Source organism: Marmota flaviventris, chromosome 1 (assembly GCF_047511675.1).
Source record: "Marmota flaviventris isolate mMarFla1 chromosome 1, mMarFla1.hap1, whole genome shotgun sequence".
NCBI classification, from domain to species: Eukaryota; Metazoa; Chordata; class Mammalia; order Rodentia; family Sciuridae; genus Marmota; species Marmota flaviventris.
Window position 1 is genome coordinate 44,267,307 of NC_092498.1, and position 25,729 is coordinate 44,293,035.

The 25,729-nt window shown below is 37.6% G+C and overlaps 1 protein-coding gene across 1 annotated transcript in view; it reads left to right on the forward strand.

The window, feature by feature from the left end:
- The window catches only part of Met (MET proto-oncogene, receptor tyrosine kinase), a 117,989-nt gene that overhangs the window by 81,830 nt on the left and 10,430 nt on the right, over positions 1-25,729 (forward strand). Inside the window, exons 11-19 of the mRNA XM_027926370.2 lie at positions 1,988-2,206; positions 8,603-8,749; positions 10,743-10,899; positions 11,096-11,236; positions 14,513-14,743; positions 16,587-16,667; positions 19,245-19,426; positions 22,178-22,287; positions 23,552-23,717. Of these exons, the coding sequence (XP_027782171.1) occupies positions 1,988-2,206; positions 8,603-8,749; positions 10,743-10,899; positions 11,096-11,236; positions 14,513-14,743; positions 16,587-16,667; positions 19,245-19,426; positions 22,178-22,287; positions 23,552-23,717 (1,434 nt within the window). The remainder of the gene's footprint in view (positions 1-1,987; positions 2,207-8,602; positions 8,750-10,742; positions 10,900-11,095; positions 11,237-14,512; positions 14,744-16,586; positions 16,668-19,244; positions 19,427-22,177; positions 22,288-23,551; positions 23,718-25,729) is intronic.

A 25,729-nucleotide genomic window follows, 5' to 3' on the forward strand; every position in this document is an offset into this window, starting at 1 on the left:
TGTGACTTTTTAAAGTAGAAATCCAAGAAATTATTAATTTATCTAATTGATAACAAACCTACATTATTAAAATAATAACTAAATTAGCTTTGATTTTCCTCACTAGCATTAAAATGACAGATAGAACAGCTTTTAGCTTCATTCATTTATATGTAATCAAATAATTACTGAAAACTTTCTAGGTATCAGAGATACATATCCCAGGGAAGAGCTAGGCAATGATAGAAGATAAAAATCTTATCTGTTAACATGTCTGGAAATGTAAACTTTCATTGCTTAAGCCACAAACAGGTTGTTACAATAGAACATTTATTATTTAACAAATAAAAACTCATGGTCAAGTCTGATTTATATATATCTCCAGCTACAATAACTTTAATCCAATAAACTCAAATCTTTTAAAATGAAAATAATTGCCTTCTCAAAGCTAGGGGTGTAACTTAGTGGTAGAGCACTTGTCTAGCATGCAGGTGGCTTGGATTCAATCTCCAGCACCACACACAAATCATTATAATAATAATGATCTTCTTAACAAAAGATATATTAATTTGTTAATGCACATTATATCCCAGAAGCCTGCTGGTTATTGTGTAGCTCCGAATTATTGTTGTTATATGGAAAATCATTGTGATGACAATAAAATTGTTCATTTTCACTTTTCAAGATGGTAGGAATATTTTTTAGCATTACAGCATTAATTTGAGATAAAACTAAATTATATCGGTTTTAGTTCATATCATATCACTGTTTTATCTGCTTACAACACATATTTTTAAATGTAGACTAAATGTTTAAATTATTTTTAAAACAACATATCAAGCACCAAATTCTGTTTGTGCTTTTTATGAATATCCTGAGGCCTTTTTCTATTGTGGCATAAGTAATTGTTTTATCTCCAACTATACTTGTCAAAGAAAAGGAAATCTAAGGGATGTTGTTGCTTGTTTGTCCTTTCCTTGGGGGGAAAAAAAACCACAACTGTTTAACCTTAAATGTACCACTTTGTATTGCTGGCTTCAGTCTAAGTACAATCAAGAGGAAACTACATTTTCCAAAATTCCATAAATCAAAATTTCAAAGGGGAAGATTTGAAATGAGAGATGAAAGCCCATGAAATAATAATAGCTGAGCCTTTTTAAAATAGAGAGCATAGGAAGAGATGTACCAATGTAGAATATATAATAAACACAAAGCAAAACATGGGCGCTACAACAGTGAGTGTCATCTGTAATGGCCTGAGATATATGCACTCCACTCTGTCTCTTAGAGCTGTGACCTGATCTAATGAACTCTGCCAAGCTCAGTTTCTTCCTCTGTAAACTGGATGCTCATAGCACGTATCTTCAGGATTATCAGAGAATTAAATGAGATCAACCTTATAAAACATTCTACACAGAACCTAGAACTCAATGGTTAATAGCTTAAAACACTATCAACATTATCTAACTACATATTTACTCACATCTTAACCATACGATACTTGGTAATTTGTGAAGCACTTTGCCATACAATGTCCTGCATTGTGAATCACTTTTCAATCTTAATTCCTAAATAAGGAAACTGAGTTTCTAAGGAAGGGCTTTACCTCTGTTCTCACAGCTTGAGTTAAAGCTAGGATCTAGACCAAGGACTTCTAACCCCAAAGTCCAGCTTCCACTCATCCATAGCTGCTTCACAAGACCAGAAGGCAGTCTATCCAGGTCACTGTCCTGTCTTAAGGAAAATAAAATGATGGAGTGAGGGCTAGTTGCAGATAGATCAACATAGCTTTTTCTCGGCCAGTGCAGCTGTGTTCCTCCGAAGACTGGATTGTTTGGAAAATTTTGCATCTTCCAAGTTTCTAGAATTGTGTTCTTGAACATTAGGAAATTAAATGCAGATTTTTTTGACAATTGTGTATTTTCATTTGAAGTTGTGAAATGTGAAAGTTACTATGGATTTTGTCATACTCTGTCCTGTTGACAGTGGGTATTTTGTCTTCCTATAGGCATGTCAGCATCGCTCAAATTCAGAGATAATTTGCTGCACAACTCCCTCACTGCAACAGCTGAATCTGCAACTCCCACTGAAGACCAAAGCCTTGTTCGTGTTAGACGGGATCCTTTCCAAATACTTTGATCTCACTTATGTACATAATCCTGTGTTTAAGCCTTTTGAAAAGCCAGTGGTGATCTCAATGGGTAATGAAAATGTACTAGAAATTAAGGTAAGAATTGCTTTAAATGCTCTCTGAAGTCATCAACTTGAACTTTATTGACTTTATATCTATGTGAATAGAATAATTATACTTGGTCATTGTATATTATGATACATCAGCAAATGCCTAAGCTCTGAATAACCAATTTTTTGACATAAGACTAAAAGATAAGTTTAATTGTGGATAGCTTTTTAATGAAGTATTTTAAAACCCTTCCTTGGTGTATGTTTAAAAGTAGCAAATGCAGAACGCAAATCTATTTAAATAGGCTTCCTGTAATTCATTGTCCTGATGGTGCTATGCTTTTCTTATTTCAACTGAATGTGCTCATTGTAAGATACAAAGTAAGGACCATGAAAGTAAGTGCAAAATTGCAATTCTGTATTTTCTTATAATACGTGGAACTTTCTATCTGGGCGTTGTCACCTCTAAGCTGATTTATAAATGGAACTGGATTTCTCCCATCTTAGGAATATGTTAGCTTCTAAATATAATTTAATAGAGATAAATAACAGATCATCTTTCTAAGCCAGGCTGTTGCAAATAAAGAACACTGAAGTCCAGAGGGGTTAAGTGGTTTGACAAGTGATGAAATAGTAGAACAAAGACTAGAATATAACTCTGTCAGGTCACTTCAGTCATTTTTACTTCAAATAATAATGAAATAGACAAAATGATTAGGACTTTAATTATCCATAGCCCTAGTCATTAAAAACAGCAATATGTTCATCCTGCAATGTATTGTTGTACACATTCAGAAAATTTTTGTGAAAGATTATCTGCATGCAAATATGAATGAACACAGAGCAACAGGAGCATCCTTATTTAACAATAAAATAGCTTGTCATAGGTCATCTCCATCTAACCAGTGTCTCTACTGAAATTTTCCTGATTTTTCCACCAGATTTTTCTATCAGAGTTATCTGTCGACTAACTCGTGCACACACTACACTCATACAAGTTTACTAACCCCACAATTGTGTTTTGCACAATAATTAAGCAGTCCCAGCATGAAATTAAATGGAAGCCTGCTTCAATGAACAGCACGTTTACCACAGCAGAGTTCTTTCATCTGCTTCTTTAATTAGTTTTAGAAAAGAAGAAAGAGCTTTTATCACTTTTTTTTTCAATAAAACTAATCTAGTGTGACCTTTTGCTTTCAACAATTACTGTGTTTGCTGTTTGAAAGATTCCATTTGGTTTTCTTGATGAAAACAAAGGTTTATGTGCAAAGAGTTTTACGCCCAAAGAAACTCTATTTTCTGTTTCTGTATCTATGATGGACAGATGAGAGATAAATCATTCTTTATCTACACTTCCAAGCACAGTGTTGTGCAGAAGAGAAAACTTCTTTTTCGATAAAGTAAATACCCATTATTCAACATCCTTCAAAATTGTTGGACCAAGAAAAACGTGATTTGACATCATCCTCATCCTATTAGTGGTATTTCTAACATAGCCCAAGGGGTTTCTGGAGACAAGCACAAAGCACTTCCTTTTCTTGGCTATATAAAGATTTACTCTTTTTCTCTAACAAGTGTATAGCCCCCTGCCATGTCACAGAGCAGTAAACAGTGGGGCCAGTAGCAATGGTTTTGGTATCATGATTCAATTCCTTATTCCATTTTCCTTAAGTATAAGAAGGAATGTAAGGTGTACAGGAATGTTTATGCATTTATTATGACAGTGATTTAACCCTTTCTTGAGGCAGAAACAAAAGGAAATGAAGCATAAAAAGAGAAGGCTTTTTCTGGAAAAGCAACAGTGTGTTTTTATCAAAAGAAAGGCAACCTTGGGCTGGGGTTGTGGCTCAGCCGTAGAGCGTTCACCTAGCACATGTAAGGCCCTGGGTTCAATCCTCAGCACCACATAAAAATAAATAAAGTAAAAGTATTGTGTCCATCTACAACTAAAATAAATAAATAAATATTTTTTAAGAAACAAAGGTGACCATTTTATTTCATATTGGGCTTGTTCAATTACCATTCAAACCATGAGTGAAAAGTGTGTTTGTCTTTCACCAGTGAAAGTGCTGTGGAGACAACAATGTATTTGAAGTGAGATTTATTCTTTACTTCCAGGTAGAGCTCATGGTCCTTAACCAAACATTCCTGAAGGAATCCCTTGGCTAAAGAAGGGATTATGGAAGTTTCCAGTCCTAGTTTTAAGAGTTGCCTCAGTGAACAGTTAACCCAGTGACAAAACAGTGTGCTAAAGGGCAGCCAAGTTTGAAGCAAGAGAACACAATAGGTGCCAAAGATCAGTCACTGCTCAGAATGAATTAGAAGCCCCACTTGAATCAAAGTGTGAAATATGATATGTCAAGAAATATGTAATGTTTTGAACAACCAACAATAAAAAATTAAAAAAAAAAAAAGAGAAGCCCCATGGATGTAGGAGGGAGTTCATGAACAAGTCTTCAATTCCTTGAAGCCAGTTGTGGACCGAACACATGGTAGAACACAGTGCCCCTATCAACAGCAGCTCACACTTAGGAGGAAATTTACAGTGAATCCAGTACTTTGACATATATTATTTCATTTGAACTTTACATGGACCTATGAGGTTTGGAGGTCAGTAATGGTTATCCCCATTTTTAGTTAGAAAAACAGGTTTAGAGAGATTAGTTTACTTGTCTTAGGGTCACCCAGGGAGAAAATAACAGCACTAGGGCTCACATTCCAGATTCTTGAATCCAAATTCCAGCAAATTAACTAAATTGCAAAGCTTCTCATATTAATCTTCATTAAATGTATGCCAAAATAAATAAAATACCCTTCATAAAAGAAAAATGTTTCTATCATATGCTATGTAGATATCTCTACAGTTCTTTAAGTGAAATAGCTCTAAACTTTTTACAAACATCTAAATATGATTATGTTTAAAGAAACCTTATATTTTCCCTATTTGTCTTATTATGTGACTTTTTGTGCATGGACATATTTCCTGGAAAGTAGTCACTAGAGAAGTACATGGAATGAGGATGGCCTGACACTGCCCAGGAGTTTTATCCTATTCTAGTGCATATAGAGATATATGGTAATAAACATGCTTCAAAAGACCAATCTGGAAAACTCAGCTCAAACAGAAAAGGGGGGCAGGAAGATGAGCAGAGGCAGGGAATAGGGACTCAATTATGACACAGTGAACACAAGGACAAATGTTGAGAGCTCAGGTGGAGGCCAGTCATCAATTACTAAGCATGAAAAAGGCCTAGATGAGACCATCATTCTGAATCAGCCCACTCCAACCAGAGGTTGTATTCTTCCTTCCACCACTAATTTACCTACAACTGTAGGCCAACCCCACTCACAACTACCCTGAGGCCAGTTCTCACTCCAGACTAGGTGGAAGGGAATGGTTTTCTTTCTCAGGCCATTGGATTCAGCATCAACATTTATTTGATGGCACTGATATCTTACTCTCCAATAGTGTTCTCCTGGGCTGCATACAGTAGGTATTCTGTGAAAACATGTATCCAAGTACACACAGACAAGCACCTGTGGTTCCGTAGTGGTTCCCCAAGTACAGAAGTAGTAAAGATCCCCAGTAACCAGTGAAGAAACCAGCTTAGTTTTGGTTAGTCTCAAAGCTACAGGAAACTTTTTCCTTCAGTTACCTGTTGAAATCTTGCTGAACTCAGTTTGAAAACTTTCTGTGAAGGTTCTGTGCCTGGATTCTAAGCGAGGTACTTACACCCCCAAGTAAAGTGTTTATCTCATTCACCCCACCACCCAGTCACTGATTTCCAGCTGACGACCTCCCTGAACTGAACTGTTCCTGTCTGCGTGCTGCTACCAACGTGCACCTTACTGCTTTCACTGACTCAAACTCATCACTACCACCTGGATGTGAAAACATGCAGGATCCCTTCTATTATATTGCAATTTTTCAACTCTTACTCATTTCCACTCATATTTGCTGCCATCTCAGACATGTAGCATCCCCAGGCCTGAATAGAGTAGAAACATTGTGTCTCGGCCAGGTGGGGTGATGCACACCTGTAATCTCAGCACTCTGGAGGCTGAGGCAGGAAGATGGCAAGTTCAAGATCAGATTCAGCAATTTAGCAAGGCCCTGAGCAACTTAGGAAGACCATGTCTCAAAATTAAAAAAAAAAAAAATAGCAAGGGCTGGTCATTAGCTCAGTGGCAAAGTACCCCTAAGTTCAATCCCCAGTACCAAAAAGAAAAAGAATCTCACCTGGCCAGAGTAGGAGAGGGAAAAGGCAAAGTGTATCCTAATGTGACACATTGGGAACCATTGGTATTCGTTTTAGAAATGCACCCACTTACCATTACAATGAAACTCTATTCATCTTTATATTCTCAGTGGGGAGACCTGGGTCTAACACATGGTAGATTGTAAGCAGATTTTGTATCCAATAGAATTTGATGTCCTTTGTGACCTAGTCCTTTCTTGAAACTCAGTTGTCTGTATGTAATGCAAGAATTACAATAATACCTAGATGGGGATGTCTTTGCAGGATAGAATGAGATAATTATAACTCTTCATTGTTCTATATGCATACGGGATTAAAGATCAGAAATTTCCTCTTCTGTTGCTTTATTTAAAAGCCCATATTTTATCATTTCAGTGACTAAAGAACTGAGCTGATTTTGTAAATGTGTTGTCTTTTTAATAATAGTTGATAGTCAATGATAAATAGTAAAAAGCAAATAATAAGAGTCCTAAACATACACATTTTTTAATAGCTCAATAATGCTATGTTTACTTTAATTGACAAAAAGTAGCCTGTACCTATTTTTTTTTTTAACTTTTCCTGGTTGGAAATCAGCTCCTCCCTTATAGGCATGGAGTGTCAGTATCACTGCTGTGATATCTGGACTTTTCAGCTTTTATGACAATCACATACTCAAAGCTGATGGTAATTTTTCATGTAACTCATTGCTCATCATTTATTCCTTGGTGTGTGAAAAGGGATTCATTGTTCAGCTGTATGTTCTGCTCTCATTTTGCCTTTAACATCCAAGGAGCTCCTAGCCTAAAAGAATGAGCCTTGGAAATGGAAGTGCAGTGAGTTCATCCCTTCCCCCAACCTTACTTATTATCTAACCAAGCATTTTAGTCCTTCTCTCATAAATCAAGCCTTCCAGCTCTTTAATCTTTTTCTCTGTCATTCTCTGAATTCTCTCCAATATGTGAGTAAGGGCCTTGGCCCTCCTCAGACCTAACCAACAAGTTGTCATTTGAAGCCCCAAAGTGACCTATTAGATTTATGTGTTTCTATGTTGAATTGCCCTGTGTGGCTGACCTGGATCAATGGATTGCTCATACTGCCTCTAGGAATATCATAAGGATAGTGTTTGTCTATGTTCATTTTTTTATCCTATTTCAGCTTCATATTATAAGGAAATACCTTCCAGATCCTTTTCCTAGAATAATATCTGACTTATTAATCTGTTGAGATCTAGTGAGACATTGTATGTAAAAGCAGTTCACCAACTATTATAGACTATATAAACAAAGTAGCAGAGCTATAGTTACTACTTGCTGGTTTTTGTCTATGAGAAAAATTATAATAGGTTTTGATACATCTCTCCTTAAAGTAATGACTTGTTTAATAAATAACTGTACTCATTAAGTCTTGATATGAGAAATCGTATTCATGTTTACATTTCTTTCCCAATGATTGATGTCTTCAACAAAATGTTGATGCTGTAAAAATTCCTGATGGTAACTTTAGTAAACTAAATATGTCAAATTGAGTAATTTTGAAAAATCCTCATGTAACAATATAATTGTTCAAACTAATGTAATTGTGCTCTCAAATCATAATTAAGGTCATGTGGCATCTTAGAGAAATTTCTTTGAAAATGAATTCATTTATGCATTGGATTCAAGTGTGTAAGAAAAATAAGAAACTGCCCAACTCAGAAAAGGAATTTTTGGGGCAGGGCAATTACATCAGTTCTCTGGAGATGGGACCTGGGTATCAATATTTTTTCAAGCTCTAAATGTCCTTCTAAAAGTGAAGCCAAGGTTGAGAATCATTGCATTAAGTAGTGTGAGGCAGAGCAGCAACTGAATCTCTATGTGGCTTCTTTTTTGTCAAATATTGATACCCCCTGACAATAATAATAAGATTATTGTGAATAAGATGCCATTCAACATAAGAACGTAAAATAAGGTTCTCCCTTTTCTCTAAAATCTGATTTGTTGGAAAAGCTGTGTCCTGTAATTCCTAATTAGTGCCTTGAAATGGTTACACTCCCCTTCTCCATCCCAATTCTCACAAAAATGAACATCATAAAATCACCTGCCTTTGCAAACAAATTAGCCTGCATTTGCAATACATCTATATTTCTCTATAATTGTCAGCATTCCTGCAAACCTGTAAATGGTTAACATCCTCTTTTCTTTCTTTCTTTTTTTTTCTTCCAGGGAAATGATATTGACCCTGAAGCAGTTAAAGGTGAAGTGTTAAAAGTTGGAAATAAGAGCTGTGAGAATATACGCTCACGTTCTGAAGCCATTTTATGTACAGTCCCCAATGACCTGCTGAAATTGAACAGCGAGCTAAATATAGAGGTGGGGTTCCTGCATTCGTCTCATGATGTAAATAAGGATGCCAGTGTAATTATGTCACTCCGAGGCTTAAAATAAATCATTAAAGCTCATTTGTGTGTTGGCTTTGGCTCATCAACTCAGCCTCAATTCCTAGTTGTTATTTTAGAAATAGTGGGGTTTTTTGTCACAGTGTCTCCTTCCCCAGGCTTATGAGGCTGGATATCAAAAGTTCTTTCTATCCACAATGCCTCTCCTTTAAAACATACTGAAATTCTCAGTGGGGATAAGGGCACACCTAAATGTCCTTCCCCCAATCTCTCACCACCCCAGGAGGCCAGAGCCAATGTATCACTGCCCACCATAGTGATCACAAATATATGGACCCCCATAAATATAAGAAGTCATATGCACTGGACCAAAGATAAACTATTTTATGTAACTTCTGTCATGCAGATAGCTAAATCAGATAACTTAGAACCCAAATAATTCTTTCATTATTTTTAACAGCTTTATTGTAATATAGCTCACATACTATACAATTCATTCATTAAAAGTGTACAGGTCACTTTTTTGTTATATTTGTTATATTACATCATTAATTTCTTTAAATTGTGGTAAAACATATATAATATAAAATTTGCCATTTTAATCATTTTAAATATGAAATTCAGTGGCATAAATTGCACCCATAATGTGTAACCATTACCATTGTCTAATTTCAAAACTTTTTCATCACCCCAAACAGAAGCTATGAAACCATTAAACACTAACTCCAAATTCCCTTCTCTCCCTGATCCCCTGGTAACCTCAAATCTACTGCCTCTATGAATTTGCCTATTCTAGATGTTTCATGTAAGTGGAATTATACAATATTTGTCCATTTGTATCTAGCTTTCACTTTCCTTAGCATGTTTTCAAGTTTCAATACATAAACATGTATCAATACTTTATTACTTGTTATGACTGAATAATATTTGATTGTATATATATCACATTTTGTTTATACAAGAATAAGTGGTTTTTAAAGGATTCCTGGAGTCTTCTGTAAAGTTATGAAGTAAAGACTTACAAAAGAATTAGAAAATCGAATACTGAATCATGAGATCAGAGTTGGAATTTCAAAATAACCATAAATCAAAAATCATACAATGTTAGAACTGGAAGGGAACTCAAAGTTTCTTCCCTGTATCAAAACTGATATAAAAACCAGGTGTAATGCCCATGCCCATAATCCCAGTGATTCCAGAGGCTGAGGCAGGAGGATCACAACAAGTTTGAGACTAGCCTCAGCAACTTAGCAAGACTTTGTCTCCGAGTTAAAAAAAAAAAAAAAAATTGAAAAGGTAAAGCTCAGTGGTAAAGTGCTCCTAAATTCAATCCCCAGTACTAAAATTTTTAAAAACTGATATAAAAATATTCTGAGGGGGCTGGGGTTGTAGCTCAGTGTAGAGTGCTTGCCTAGCACCAGTAAGGTACTACATTCGATCCTCAGCACCACATTAAAAGGCAAACAAAAAAATAAAGGTTAGTTCTTTAAAAAAAAAAAATTCTAAGATTTTATTGTCCTATAAAAATTGATTATTTGCCTCTTTTGGATGTTCTTTCTGCCATCCACCCCACTCTCCCTAGTAAGGAAAAATTAATTTCTTACTTTTTCTTCTTACTCCCATGATATAGTTCACATTATAGTCTAATAATTTATTTGTGTGCTGTCTCCTCTAATATTTTTCATTCCACAAGATGAAAAACTGTTTTATCTTTTTATTCCTATTACCCAGTTATAACTACAGACAGCTACATGCATTATATGAGTACTTTGAGGATCAGTATTCCTAATTCTTCAAACACTGAGACAGAATTTAGGAATCTCATTACTCCGAGGGCAATTATGCCACTTCTAGAATGGTAGTAACCAGATGGTATTTGGGGCCCAGAAAAATCACAACCCTTCCTGGATGGTATATTTTATATCTGTCATGACCAAATTCTGACTTTTTTTCTTTGTCATTTTTAGTGGAAGCAAGCAGTCACTTCAACTGTCCTTGGGAAAGTAATAGTTCAACCAGATCAGAATTTCACAGGATTGATTTTTGGTGTTGTCTCCATATCAGCAATACTCTTATTATTAATCGGGCTTTTCCTGTGGCTGAAAAAGAGAAAGCAAACAAAAGGTGCATTTTTTTGTTGTTGTTATTGTTTGTTTTAAGAAATTCTCTTAGAAATACAGTTATTCCAGTTTAACCTTGTCACAGATCTACGTGTGCTGTCACATGCAGTCCATGACACCTGTGAGCACTGGGCATTGGGTCAAGTGTTCAAAACCAGTGACAGCAAAGTCTAACAAGCCCTGTCTCTCTCTGTTTTAAGATCTCAACAGTGATTTAGTTCGCTATGATGCAAGAGTCCACACTCCCCATTTGGATAGGCTTGTAAGTGCCAGGAGTGTGAGCCCAACTGCAGAAATGGTTTCAAATGAATCCGTTGACTATCGAGCTACTTTTCCAGAAGGTATGTTTCAGTTTATTGTCCTGAGAGGTACCTAAATATATATACTTCTGTGGATTGTGGCATTGTTGTTTCTTTTTGCTTTGGCCTTTATAGTTTTAATAAGCCTGAGAAAGAAGCATTTCCCTCTGCCAAAGAATAATTTGATGCAGAAAGAATCACATGGCTCTTCCTTTAAGATTAACTCATGCATATATTATATTAATTTCAGTGTCTGTGAACTCTAGTCTCCCAAAAAAGGTGAATTTTAAAATCATTTGAGCAGTGCTGGGGATGTAGTTCCATGGCGAGCACTTGCCTAGCATGTTTGAGGCCCTGAGTTCAATCCCCAGCAGTGTAAATAAATAAATAAATAGAATCATTCAAGCAAAGGTAACTTATTGGCTGAGTACAAAGCTAAGAAATTGTGACACTCTCTTTAACAACTCTGGAAGAGCTAAGTTACAAAACATATTTTTATTTAAATAAAAGTCAGAGCCGCTACATTTTTACCTTGTTGATCCCCACATTTTTGAATTATACCATTAGAGATCTTTTGAAGCATTCTCAAGGAACACAGCCCTTTACCTACAACATTCCAGGACTTAAATATATTTTGAGTCTTATCCAAGAAAAACCTTCATTTATGCTCTTAAGCAAGGAGAGACCAACATCATCTGCTTTGCAAAACATTAGGCCTAATAATGTCAGAGTTAACCAGAGCTTTTCACATTGTTTTATTTAAAAATCTCCTGCTCAAAGCAAAATGTCTGTATTGTATCAGCTCCATTATCTTTAGAAGTTACAGGACATGAGTCAAGCACAAGCATTTCCCTGGTTGAATATTTACCATTGGACAAATAAAATGAGTCACGGGCAGTTTTGGATCCTGGAAAGTTAGAAGTTGCTCATCCAATGAGCACAAGACCAATGAAGCATTCAACTTTTTCAGCACTTGCTGCCTCTTATTTTTTGAAGCTCACTTGTTATTTCTGTAAACATTGTTTTTGCCTACCTGACTCCTTTCACCTTTAGAAATCAATTTCTTTAACAATATGGACAAAACAAACCTAATTTGTGGATTTGAAATTTAGATCTAGTTAGGATTTCATATTCATATTTAGTAACTCTAACCTGGGATAAAATTCAAAAGTTATCTTTTTAAAAAGGCTTTCCTAATCTTTCCAATGCCTTACTCACCAAACCTCTATCATCATTGCTAAGAACAATGAGCTGCTTCCTCCTGTCTACTTTCAGCCTGCACCTTGGAGACATGGGTAGGTAACACAGGCAGAAGAGGGCCACCTGCAGAGAACAGGAAGGGAGGGAATGCACATCAAAACAAGACAAAGAGGCAACCACAGACCTTCTCTCTGTTACTGCTGGTCTAGCCTGACAGTCTTCTTTCAGAGAGACCCAGAATTCTCTGTGGTGTTACACCAGTGTCACATATTGGTGGTCTAAATTTGTTTTTGTACATATCTGAATTCAGCTAAAGGTTCAGTAGAACTTCCCTGCCAAAGGACCTTTGTCTTGTGTCCACTATAGAGTTCCCTCAATCTCTGCACCTCTGAGAATTTATAGCTCTGATCTCTAGGTACAAAGGTTTGGGAGTGAAGATGAAAGGACTGAGTTTAGAGAGGCTCAGTTGCACTTCTAGCCCCTTGAGGAAGGTTTGGAGAACCTGACCTTGGGATTAAAGGAGCAGGCATTGAACTAGACTTTCTCCTTCCTTCATTCATCAACATTTCAGGTACTTCTTATTCATTCCACATCCACATTTGAAGGTCACAACTGTCATATTTCCAGCTAGTGATTACCATGACTGTAAGCAGCACCCAAAACTTTTCTAGAACTACTTTTCAGATTTACTGTTCGGGCCAATTTTTATTATTAACCAGCTATATCCACTGTGGAAAATACTAAAAATGCTGAAGTGGGATTAGAAATATCAGGGTACCATCAACCTTTTTCGCTCAAATTCTGATTCTCTTGTTGATTCGCAAACAAACAATATTATCAGTTGGTGCCCAAACTGACCTCCCCCAACACACATGAATGACTGTCTCCTCCAATGATTGCCTCCGTACCCACCTAGGGTATCTTCAAATCAGTTGCTGTGGTTTTGATGCCCCCTCTTTGATATATACAGATTCCAGCATCAAGAGCAGAGCAATTGGTGCTTCTCTGCCCTGTTTGGCAGTGAGAAATATACATGCAACACAACAATTTCTTCACCCCTAAATGAAAATCAAAACCAAAACTTCTTGCAAAAGGAAACCTTGTCTGAAGCTCTTATAAAGCTTTGGTTGTAAACAAAGACTTATAAGGAATGCAGACTCCTGTCCAAGTCCCCTCCCCTAAGCAGTGGGGATGGCACACTAACCAGGGTCCAAGCTGCCTCTAAATAGCAATTACACTAAATCTATTGCTATCACCACAAAGTGGAGAATGTACCACTACTGTGAAAAGCTTTTTTTTTTTTTTTTTAGCTTTGAAACTGTGGCCATTATATATGTAATTATATGTGTATATGGGTTGAGCATCCCTAACTGCCCCCAATCTGAAATTCAACATGTTCCAAAATCTAAAATATTTTGAGCATCATATCAGCACTTAAAATATTTTGGATTTTGGAGCATTTCAGATAGATTTTCAAATCAGGTCTGCTCAGTGAGTAAAGTCTATGAAGATTTTCCAAAATCTGAGAGAAGCTAACATATGAAGCACTTCTGTCCCAGGCATTTTAAGAAAGCCATACTCAGTCTATATGTAATTATGTATATTTTATTCTGCACATTTTTCCTTGGCTAGGAATTTGCACAATATTAATTATTTCCATTCATAAACACCAGACTCTCAAAAGACATTATTTTCATTTTCTTACATGTAAGCTGGATTTTTATGAGATTAAGCAATTGTTTTTAACTGTCTTTTCTGCTTCCCATTTTTAAGGAAATATTCAAAAATAAATTTCAAACCTGGCTTTTTGCTATTAATAAAAAGAGAAACATCTAAGCAAATGAGGAGTCTAAAAAAACTAATGTATTGTCTACTTAAAAGAAAATTTGCAAGTGTTTTATATGTATAAGCCAATATCTTTCCCCAATTTATTACTATTTTTATCAACCAATTCCTTTGTAAAGGCTATTCCCAGCCTCATTTGATTCTATAACCACCATTTCTTTAATCTTAAAATTCAGGCTTCACTATCAATTTAAATTAATTTACTACCACTGTTGCAGCCTCCCTAAGTGAGGTTTTACACCTGTTTTCTAGTCATTTTGTTTTATCTTGCAGACCAGTTTCCTAACTCATCTCAGAATGGATCATGCAGACAAGGGCAGTATCCTCTGACAGACCTGTCCCCCATCCTAACCAGTGGAGACTCTGATATATCCAGTCCATTACTGCAAAATAATGTCCACATTGACCTCAGTGCTCTAAATCCAGAGCTGGTCCAGGCAGTCCAGCACGTAGTGATTGGGCCCAGTAGCCTGATTGTGCATTTCAATGAAGTCATAGGAAGAGGTAAGTATTTCCACTCAGCTTTTCGTTAAATACGATTTTCCAGTAAGCATTTTATCTTCTGCCTTTGCAGATTAGGAACTTAGACAATGGCGAAAGCAACTGACAGAGCACTGATAATGAGTGTGTTTGATTTCTGTTCTGTAGAAATGCAGCCTTGCAAATCATATCCAGGGGGACTTGTCCCTGTGTATCCAGGCAATTGGATAACTTCCCAAACATGTTAGAAATAAATTGCATTCCTTCCTCATCTTCCTTACACTGGCAACTGTAGTTTCTTGAATAGTGCCATACACTTATTTTTTAAAGATTATTCTTGTAAATTCTGTTATTTTCACTCATATCTCCTTCCAGTCTTTCTTTGCCGTGAGAACAGTGACAAACTCTAAAGTCCTGGTTTATAGCAGTTTGTATACTGCTGGACAGCATCAGAAGACAGGGAATTTATAGCATTCCCCTGATCTGAAGCAACATATATCATCTCCACAATGCACTCCAATTTCTTTATACAAAGAAGAATGAATATTTGTAATAAGCTAGCCAGAGCAGCAATAACAGCTAGCATAAACAGTATTTGAGGAAATATTTAGCAGGAAAAAAAAGCAACCAGAAGCCAAGAAATGAACTCCACTCTTTTTTTTTTTTTTTCCTAAAATACTTTTATCCTAATACTGAATGGCCTCTGATCCCTTTGATTCTGTATGTGCTGCATGAAGTAGCACAGGCATCTGCCAGTGTGATGCAGGAGAACTGATAGGATCCATTGCCTTCTATGAACATGAGACCTTCTCACTCTCATATGGTGGCATCCAGATATTCCTCTGTCACACACTCCAGAACTTAATTCTGAGCACACTGCTCTTTCCCTAAAAGGGCCTTCACTATTCACAAGTATGTTTCCATGTCTCACATCAGAGTATTGTATATCTCTGTTATCAGCCTGTAAATACCAGTGATTTCACTGGTTTTGGAGTGTGGAGCCTCACTAGTTACGTTCCAATTCTACCCACTGTAAAATTATCATGAAAAGTGCTAAAGTGGCAATTATTGCTCTTTTGAAATCATAGTAATTAACAATCTATAAGTGTTAACTACTATTTGTTTATATGTTTTTCTCCAGGAGAATGTAAGCACTCACTCATGAGTGTAGGCTTATTTTCTTCAACTTTGTGTTACCTAATGCCTGACATTCCCATACTAGGCACTCAGGGCATCTTGGCTGGCTGGATGAATTAATTGATGAGTGACTTACACAGCTATCAGATATTTGGCACCTCTGGGAAAAATCATTGCCACTGAATGAAAGGCTACCACTGGGAAAATGATGTGGTTAAAGCTAAAGGGAAGTGCATGAAATGAGTCAGAGTGAATTTGCTTCATTTGGGCAACTGCCTTTCAATTTCTGCCAACCTGGCTTACATATTAACCGGTGACTAATGGGGGAAATCCTTCTTCTATAATACTAATCTTATTTCTAATGGCAGCATTATTATTTTATTTTGTTTTACTGGAATACAGGGAGCTTATTTTGTTATATTTCTTCATGCAAGTAAAACTTTATTTTCATATTAACATTCATTTCACCTACAGTTTTTACATATACTAATAATCATATGGCTAATATCCTGGAGAAAAAAGTACTTCATCTACATATGTACACAAACACACACACACACACACACACACACGCGCATGTATAATGGTATTGTTAATGAAAGTATCAAAAGCAATGTACTTTTTTGCCATATAGAAAAAAGGAAGAGATGATGGCCATGGAAGGCTTAGTAAATAATTATTGCATAATTAAACATTATGCAACTCTAACCAAGTCCCTTCTTTCACACAGGGCATTTTGGCTGTGTGTATCATGGAACTTTGTTGGACACGGATGGCAAGAAAATTCACTGTGCTGTGAAATCCTTGAATAGTAAGTTACATTTTACTTAACAGTAGAGGATACTTTCATGGCTTACAAACTAAAAAATAGATCAACTAATAAAATGCTGATTTACACTTTTTCTGGAAAAAAAATTATGGGTCTAATTCTGAAAATGTGTTTAGTCTAAACTCAGTGAAGCATTTCCTCTGAAGTTATCCTTCAGAGCCTTCATAAGAAAGGGTATAGGAAAAATGAGATTCGTAGATGAGCTGAGTATCATTTAACTGTGTTGGCCATATAATATTTGTTTTGCAAATGACATTTGTGGAAACTACTGAAAGCAGGTTGGCACATACAGTAGTAATGACTCATTTTACCCAAAGGCATTACTGTAATTATTTTTACCCACAACTTCCAATTGAAAAGATTTTTTAAAAAAAGAAAGAGAGAAATATGCTGGCAGAAAATTAGAACTGTGGTGATACTTCATCTCTCTGCCTGTTTGGGGATTGAGTTGTTCTATATAAATGAACTTCCTAAAGAAGTGAAACCTACCCCCTTTTACTGCTAGAACATTTATTAAAAATTTAGCTGTTATTGAGAAAGTCTTCTTAAGATGAAATATATACCTGTTTAAGAAACAAGGAATGTTTCCAAACATAAACTAAGTCTTTACTGATGACTGAGAGACGTAATTATGGCCATAAATTACCATTTGGTACAAGCTCGTGCATGCCACATACTAGAGTGTTCCTGACTCCACCTTTGTTGAAACCCCTCTCATACTTGCATTTTCTACTCCCGTTTCTAATGTTCTGCCTATAACTTGAAGGAGCCTGAAAAAAATGTTAGCCATCTCTATTACAGAGTTATATTAGCATTAATAAGTTTTAAATGTACAAATAGAAGGTTTGCCTGCAAGATACACCATTGCTACAACTCTTTCAGCCTTTTTTAAATATCAGTCTCCATGCTGAGCACCCTTGTGTGGTTAATTTTGTTGGAAGTCTGACCACAAAGTAATTAAAGAAATCTAATAGTAAATTGTGATGGATTAAGTACAGTTGTTAATAAATTCATCTCTCTAGAGAGCAGTACTGCCAACTATATTCAGCAATCCTAACATCAAGACATCTTTCCTTGTCATTGGTACATGTCGATCCCTATTCAGACCATCCCGATTTCCAGTGTCTTTTCCAGGTCTCAGAATGCACTTCATTTGTAAGAAAATGACAACATGCCACGAACACCAAAAAGATACATATCAAATTAATATATTAATGTTGTTGACTTCCTTAATGAGAACGTGTATCAATCCCTCAGTATCTCTCTCTCTGGAAATGCGTAGAAACTACTAGACTCAAAGGGACCTATGTAGATACCATATGGTCATTGGACTTCAGACTCTCTTAGTCCACAAATGAGTAAACAATGGCCCACCCCCTAATAGAGTCTATTGATGCACAGAGAGTTATTGTCTGTGGTGTCTTTCATGATGATCAATAGCAGATCTGAGCAACAGCGACCATCTGGCCCACTGTGTGTGTGTGTGTGTGTGTGTGTGTATTTTTTTAAACTATCTGATCTATTATAGAAATTTGCCAGCCTGTGCCCTGTAGATAATCACTATAGAAATGAACTGGTCTGATCTCCCTGATCCCCTATCCTTTTTCTGTAAGAGACAATCTATGGTTCTGTATGAGACAAACTGATTGCTGAACTTGATTTTACAAAAGTGGGTTTTCCGTGGTAACTTGAAGTCACAGTGTAAAGAGTCATTGTGGGGCTCAGATAACAATGCTCCAAAGTATGGATGTTGAGTATGTTGAACTGAAGGACATTGGAGGACACTGGAGGGGCTTCAGAAATGAAGTTTCTTCCTGACCTTCTCCTGCCTTTCTTTCTCCTGCTCTCCTCTTCACACCCCCAATCCCCGTCCCCACCAAGTCAGGTCATAGAACCTAGAACATTTCCCCCCCGCCCCCCGTCCCCCACCAAAAGCCATTGATAACACAGAAAGATTACTCTAACCTTCTTCTGCCATTCTGTCTTGGAGTTAACCATAAAGAAATTCTCTAGCCTGCCCTGTCGGCAAATAGTTCATAAGGCCCTCATTCTAGAAGGGATACCCCAGAAAGAGGCCACAAAGAATCCCAGAAGACAAGCCTTGCTTGGTTTCCCTCTCAGCCTGTTACCATTAGGTCATACACTTTTTGTCCAGTCACATTTCCACCCATCCGTCCACTCTTCATCAGTCCAAGCATTAAAATAAAATTTAAAAAAATTAAGAAGGACAGCTTTCCCTGGGTACTTAGGGCTTGGTTTTTTAAAGGTTCCCATGCCTTACAAAACTTCGATTAAATAAATCTGTTTTGCTTTGCTGTTGTAATCTGTCTTTATTTATAGGAGTCTCAGCTGTGACCCTTATGATGAGTGAGGAAAACAATCACAGCTCTCCACCACTGTGACACCATTCACTCAGATATATTGTACAAAAACAGTGGGGTTAGGCCTCAGGACAAGGCATCACCTTGGGGTTTTACATCTCCTTGCTCTTCCTATCTAACTTGACAAAGTATGCATTGTTCCAAAATGAAGTCAAGTCTCCATCTCTGGATTTCTCAGGAATCACTGACATAGAAGAAGTTTCCCAGTTTCTGACTGAGGGAATCATCATGAAAGACTTTAGTCATCCCAATGTTCTCTCACTCTTGGGAATCTGCCTTCGGAGTGAAGGGTCTCCCCTGGTGGTCCTACCATACATGAAGCATGGAGATCTGCGAAATTTCATTCGAAATGAGACTCATGTGAGTATATTACCAAGTTTGCTAACTGTTGAACTACCTGGAAATCAGTCATCCCTTTATACATGGCTGCTTTCACTCTTAAAAAGCTATCAGCCAAAGAGGCACATATAAAATGTTGGGAACATTCAAACGTACCTCAGAATTCTGGCCTGGTGGGAAGACGGTGCGACTTGGAATGGTATCCTTGGACAATCATTCTTACTTGCCCCGCAAGCAATCTTGCTGTACCATTCCCTGATGATACATTGAAGTCATCTTTGAATGCCTACTCTTTGCCAGAGCATAGCACAGGAGAAGAGGCAAAAGAAGCCACAGCCCATGTGGCATTTTAACTCTGGGAGACAATGAAGAATTAATAACCAATGAGTCTTCCCTGTTCCTCAGTCTTGCCACCCTTTCTGCCACCTCAGGGCCTTTGTACTCACTGATCCCTCTGCCTAGAACACTCTTCCCCCAGATATCCATGCATTTCACTCCCTAATCTCCTTCAGCTCTTTGCCCCAATGTCATCTTCAAAATGAGGCTTCCCTGACCTGTTTTAAATGGCAGCTGCCTGCCCCATCCTCATGCCCTCCGTCATTCCCCTTTCCTGGTTTTATTCTCCATAACACTTAGCTGATAACTATGAGCTCAGGCTGTCCAGTACTGTGGTCACAACCACATGTGTGAATGTGGCCAGTTCAAATCAAAAGGTACAGTAAGCATAGAGTACACCCCAGAGTCTGAATAGTTAACATAATCTATAGATTGCATGTTGAAATAATATTTTTGATATGTTGGGTTGACAGATATATTCTAAAAATTAACTTCACCTGTTTTCTTTTACTTTTTGAATTGTGTATGTGGCTTATGTTGCATTTTTTGTTGAATTATGCTGTACTGGACAATAAACAATAGCTCTGGTGTATATGTATATACACCACATACACACACACACACACACACACACACACACACAGGCTGTTAGATGCAAGCTCAGGAGGGTAGGTATTTTTATGTATTTTGGTTACTCCTAAGGCTTCAGTGATTAAAATTAGCATTCAACTCATAGGCTATCAGTAAATATTGTGAATAAGTGTTCTTACAGTTAACAAGAGGATTATAGGCTCTTGCAAGTGGGAGTTTTCTTAATGAAATTTATGCCAGGGGGTGAGCAAGCATTGACCAGGCCAGTCAGTGCCAGGGAGGGCTAGTGAGGAGTCTCCAGAATTGAATTCACCTATGGCCTCAGCTCCTCTTTGGCTCCTGTAGCCCAGGTCTTGTGGGACTCAACAGAGTAGCTTTACTCTCACTCAAAAACAACTTTATAAACACAGGGTCAAGTTCTCAGAGAAAATAAGCTCTAGGACAGTTAAGAAATATTTTGTGTTCAGCCAAAAGACTAAAACAACTCCCTGGCAGGGAATTTTTACAGATAAAAAGAATTTACTTTGAAAAGTGCAAAGCTACCCTGACAGATCCCACTTTAACTCTTGTCTTTACCCAGATGAGTCAATCTTCTTGGATGTGCTACCTTCTCTGGAGTGTTGTTCCCCCAGGGTTAAAGTATGACAGACATGTCTTATTATCCAGTACAGAATAGTACCCATCCAGACTTTTATACCCCAAGGAGTTGATTGACACTGATGATGGCCCCTAACACGATGTGTCTTCTAAAGAGAAGCCTGAAACACAAGTCACTGGCCTCTTCACAGTCTCTGTACATCAGAGGAGGCAGCAGCCCATCTTACTAGGTCCCCACTGAGTGCCTTTTATGCTTACAAACTCCACAGAGGCTACTGAAAAAGAAGCCCTCTTCCTGAAGCCCAGTCCCTCGCAAGGGCTGTCAGTCACAATGACATCTGTGTGATTTCAGATTCAATTCTTCCTATTAATAAGGCATTGCTCTGTCCATCTAATGTTGTGGATGGAGTTTGTGGAGAATGGGATATCCTATTCTCTGAGCTGGTCCAGAAGCCTAAGAGTTGTGTGTTAATGATACATCAGTCCCAGTAGGAGGGCTTATGATTGGAGCCAAAGAGACTTAGGTTAGATCCTAACTCCACCAATTACTCTCCCAAGTACTTCAGGTTGATCTGTTTCTCTTTGAGCCTCCTGAATTTACTATGTATTTCTGGTGCTTTGAATTTGAGCCTTGCTAACACTGAGGCTATCCCTCCCAGAGTTAGAATTCCTGGAAATAAAAACAACTTGTCTTCAGAAAGCACCTTTCATATGCAGACCAACCAATCCATAGACCACACCCCAGCCATCTTCTTCAAAGTAGCCAATCTGAAATCTGGTAGCTTGCCTCACCTTTCCTCCCCAAGGAAATTACAATAAAGGCTCTTGCCCCTCACTCCCTCTGCCTCCTGACTGTCCCCAGTGCTTCCCTGGTAGCCCTGCATGGCATCAGATGCTCCCTTCTCTTGGGAACTGTAAGTAACAAACCATCTTTTCAATGAAAATTGCCTTCAGAGCTGTTGGCCTCATCATAACTGAAGATTTTAAAACCTGCATTTCAAAACATCACCATTTCCCCATCTGGAAAACACCTGCCTTCAGAAGAGTATGAGAATTAGCCATAATTCATAAAAACATCTAGCTTGATGCTTTACATACTATAGGTCCTTAAGAAATAGTTGTTGCTGTCAACAGGGAATAAGTTATTATTTGAGACAAGATAATTCTTATAAACATGTTAGGATTTGGAGATCAGAGGTAGAACAGTGGGTGTTTAGTTTATGCTTTTCCAACTCTCTTTGATTGCAGAACCCAACTGTAAAAGATCTTATAGGCTTTGGTCTTCAAGTAGCCAAAGGCATGAAATATCTTGCAAGCAAAAAGTTTGTCCACAGAGACTTGGCTGCAAGAAACTGTATGTAAGTATGAGAATCTCTGTACCCACAGTCCAAATTAAGTGATGAGAGTTTGTTTCCCACTGTTCAAAGCTAATGAAGATGTTTTTCTCTTCTTATGCAAAAAAATCCTTTATTTCCTTGGCTGTTTTAAATGGATGTGTAAGCCTTTGGGAGGTGGGGGTGGGGGCTTTCAGGCTTTATCAAGCAGAGGATTTAAAAGGTTGCCCCACAGGGGGTCTCCAGCAGCTGTTGTGTACTTTCACTTTTCTGGGTCCTTCCCACAAGCAGCCCCCAGTGTTGTGGTTTCACACTGAATTAGTCCTTAGGAGGGAGAATTTGATCTTCAGCATCTTACAGTGGAAAGGAGAGGGCTGGTAACACAAATACCAATACAGTGTAACTTCCCAAGTGTAGATCTGAAGTCAGCCTGCAGACGCCCTACCAAAAATGGTATTTGGGAATGAATATACAAAGAACTTTTATTTGTGTCTGGCTGCCTGGCTGTATAACACAACAGTCAACAGTTTGCAATTGATTCTGTGCCTTCCCCTTGCCGAGCACTGATTCAGGACCTATGGTATGTGTGAATGAAGGAGCTGTGCTATTAATTTTCTACCTTGGTTTTGGTCAACGTAACATCATAAAATCCAACTTAAACCAGTTAGCATAATGTGTGTGTGTGTGTGTGTGTGTGTGTGTGCGCGCGCTTTAATTTTAGTATGTTAGATGCTTTATTTGGATCTAACATTCTAAGATTGATGCTTTATTTGGATCTAACATACATTCTCTATTATCTCAGTGGTGAAATATTTGAGTTTTATATACTGACCTGACACATGTGAGAATGAAGAAGTAAAATAACAATCCTATGTCATGTCTCTCACATGGAACTGAGTATTTCTGATAAACTGACAAGCGAAGATGGGGAATTGTGTTGGGTAGTTGACGTATTCTATTTATCAGCTAAGGAGAGCTGGGAGGGAGACAGCTTTACTTTTTCTCCAGATCTCCATTAAAGCAAAAAGGAATTTCCAATGCTGTATCATTCATGATCCCTCTCCTCAGCCTGCTGAATTTGTCACATAAATGTCAAACATTTTTATTCAAGAATTCCACTGTAATTTAGTGTTTGTCAATAGGCCAAAAGGAAGCCCTGCTTTGTAAATTATGGATTTCAAATACTGAAGCCACTTGTTCTGATCTATAGATATTTGACATCTTTGTCAATTATTTTATTTCAGCTACCAGTAGTTTTTTGGTTTTTTTTTTTTTTTTCTTTCTGTAGGCTGGATGAAAAATTCACTGTCAAGGTTGCTGATTTCGGTCTTGCCAGGGATATGTATGACAAAGAATACTACAGCGTACACAACAAAACAGGTGCAAAACTGCCAGTGAAGTGGATGGCTTTAGAAAGTCTACAAACTCAGAAGTTCACCACCAAATCAGATGTGGTAATGTACTGATCATCCCTGACTTTTTTTCCTCTTTTACTTTCATACCCCACTTCTTTGTAGTTTTATGGCAATTTTTAAATTTTTTTTTAAAAACATAATTTTTATTAATTGTTTTACATATAAAGATAAATGAATTAATAAAAATTAATTAAAAAATTAAAGTTAACACCCATAGTATATTTTCATAAATTCACTTGCTTATCCAACATTTGTTGAATGGAGTATCAAGCTGGCTCCTTGGGAAGTGCCAAGTTGAATTAGGCATAAGCTTTGTCCTGCAGGAGCTTTGATCGACAGGGAAGAAAAGACATGGCCATCAATGACTGTAGCACAAAGTGGTCTGGGATTGCACTACCTTTCATAGTCCAAGGGCAGCAAGAATTCCACTTGGAGATATCTGGAAGCTGTAACTGAGGCAGATCCAGCAGGGAGGGCATGATCCTCATGCCTGATTAGAAAAGAGTCCTCCTTTATCGGTAAAAGCCATGATCCTCTCAGACAACACACTTCAAAAGGCATGCAGCTGAGCAGCTGAGGATGGGCAAGATGCTCACCTGGGGGACCAGCTCTCCTACATTCTTCGTATACCCCTGTGGAGGAGGCAGCACCTGAAATGGGCCCTGAGGGATAGCAGGCTTGGAACTGGACAGCTGGGTGAATGGAAATATCAATCCAGGTAAAGCAAAGGGGCAGGAAAGTATAAGAATGTTTAAGTTCTGAGAACAGAGGATTTAGTGGGTGATTTGGCAAGAATGGAAGGCGTAGAGGGAAGCTACAGTTTTAAAAAAATAGATTCATGATAGATCATAAAGGTCTTTACCAAACTGGAGTCTGAAATTTATTTTCTGGTCACATGGAAACAAACAAAAGTGATCAGGTTAGATTACAAAATCCATCTTCATTCTGTAAAATGACTAGAGAGGGATGGGGGCAGGACGATCAAGTGAGATGTAGATCTTGGAATAATAGAGAAACTGTGAGAACGGAAGGGAAGACGTGGAAGGAAAAAGATCTCTGAGGTAGAATTAACAGTATTTAGTAAGAACTGATAAAATTCAAAGATGAGCAAAGCTATAGGCTGGTGTATTAAGAAATATAAAGCACAAGAGCAAAAGCTAGATTTGGAGAAAAAAATAACAAGTTGAGCCTTGACCACATTCAGTTTGACTTGGGATTACTCCACCTAGGCAGACACATCCATTAGGCACTTGGAAACAAGGATCTGAGGCTTATAAAAAAGATTATATTATATTAATCAGCTCTCAGGCTGGCATAATTTTAAAAAAATAGATTGACTGACTTCAACAGTAGAAATTTATTTCTAACAATTCTGGAGGCCAGGAGTCCAAGACCAGGTTGTCCTCTTCCTGCTTTATAGATGACCACATTTTCACTATGTCCTCACATGGTTGAAAGAGAATGAGGGCAAACCCTCCAGTGTTTATTCTAATAAGGGCACTTATCCTACCATAAGGACCCCATCCTTATGACCTTATCTAAACCTAATTACTTTCAAACATCATCACATGCCAGAGGTCAAGCCTAGGAACATGCTCTTGAGAGTCCCAAAGTAATTATTCAAAGAACCTACATGTATGAAGTGAGGAAGAAAATAGAAAGGCGGAAGACCCTGGAGAAGAGACTACCATGAAAGTCAGAGAAAGAAAAAGTTCCAAGAAGAATCTGGGATGGTTAGTACATCCATTGCAGCTTACTGTGCCAGATGGGTCTTGGAAACTGAGCCACTTGAGTACTTAGAAGGTCCAGAATTTGCTGAGGAGCCTGGGAGTTGAAAGGAATGGAGAGTGTATACTTACTCTGTTGCACGTAACAGGTCAAGATAATTGTGATATCTGGAGGGAGAGAAAAATTTAACATTTCTGCCTGTAAGGGTAACAACTGAGAGAGAGAAAAAAGTGCAAACTCAGGATATCTGCTGACAACTTGGGCTGAAAATAATGTTCATTGAGGCTATGTACAAACAAGAAAGAGTTAGCAGCTATTGAGAG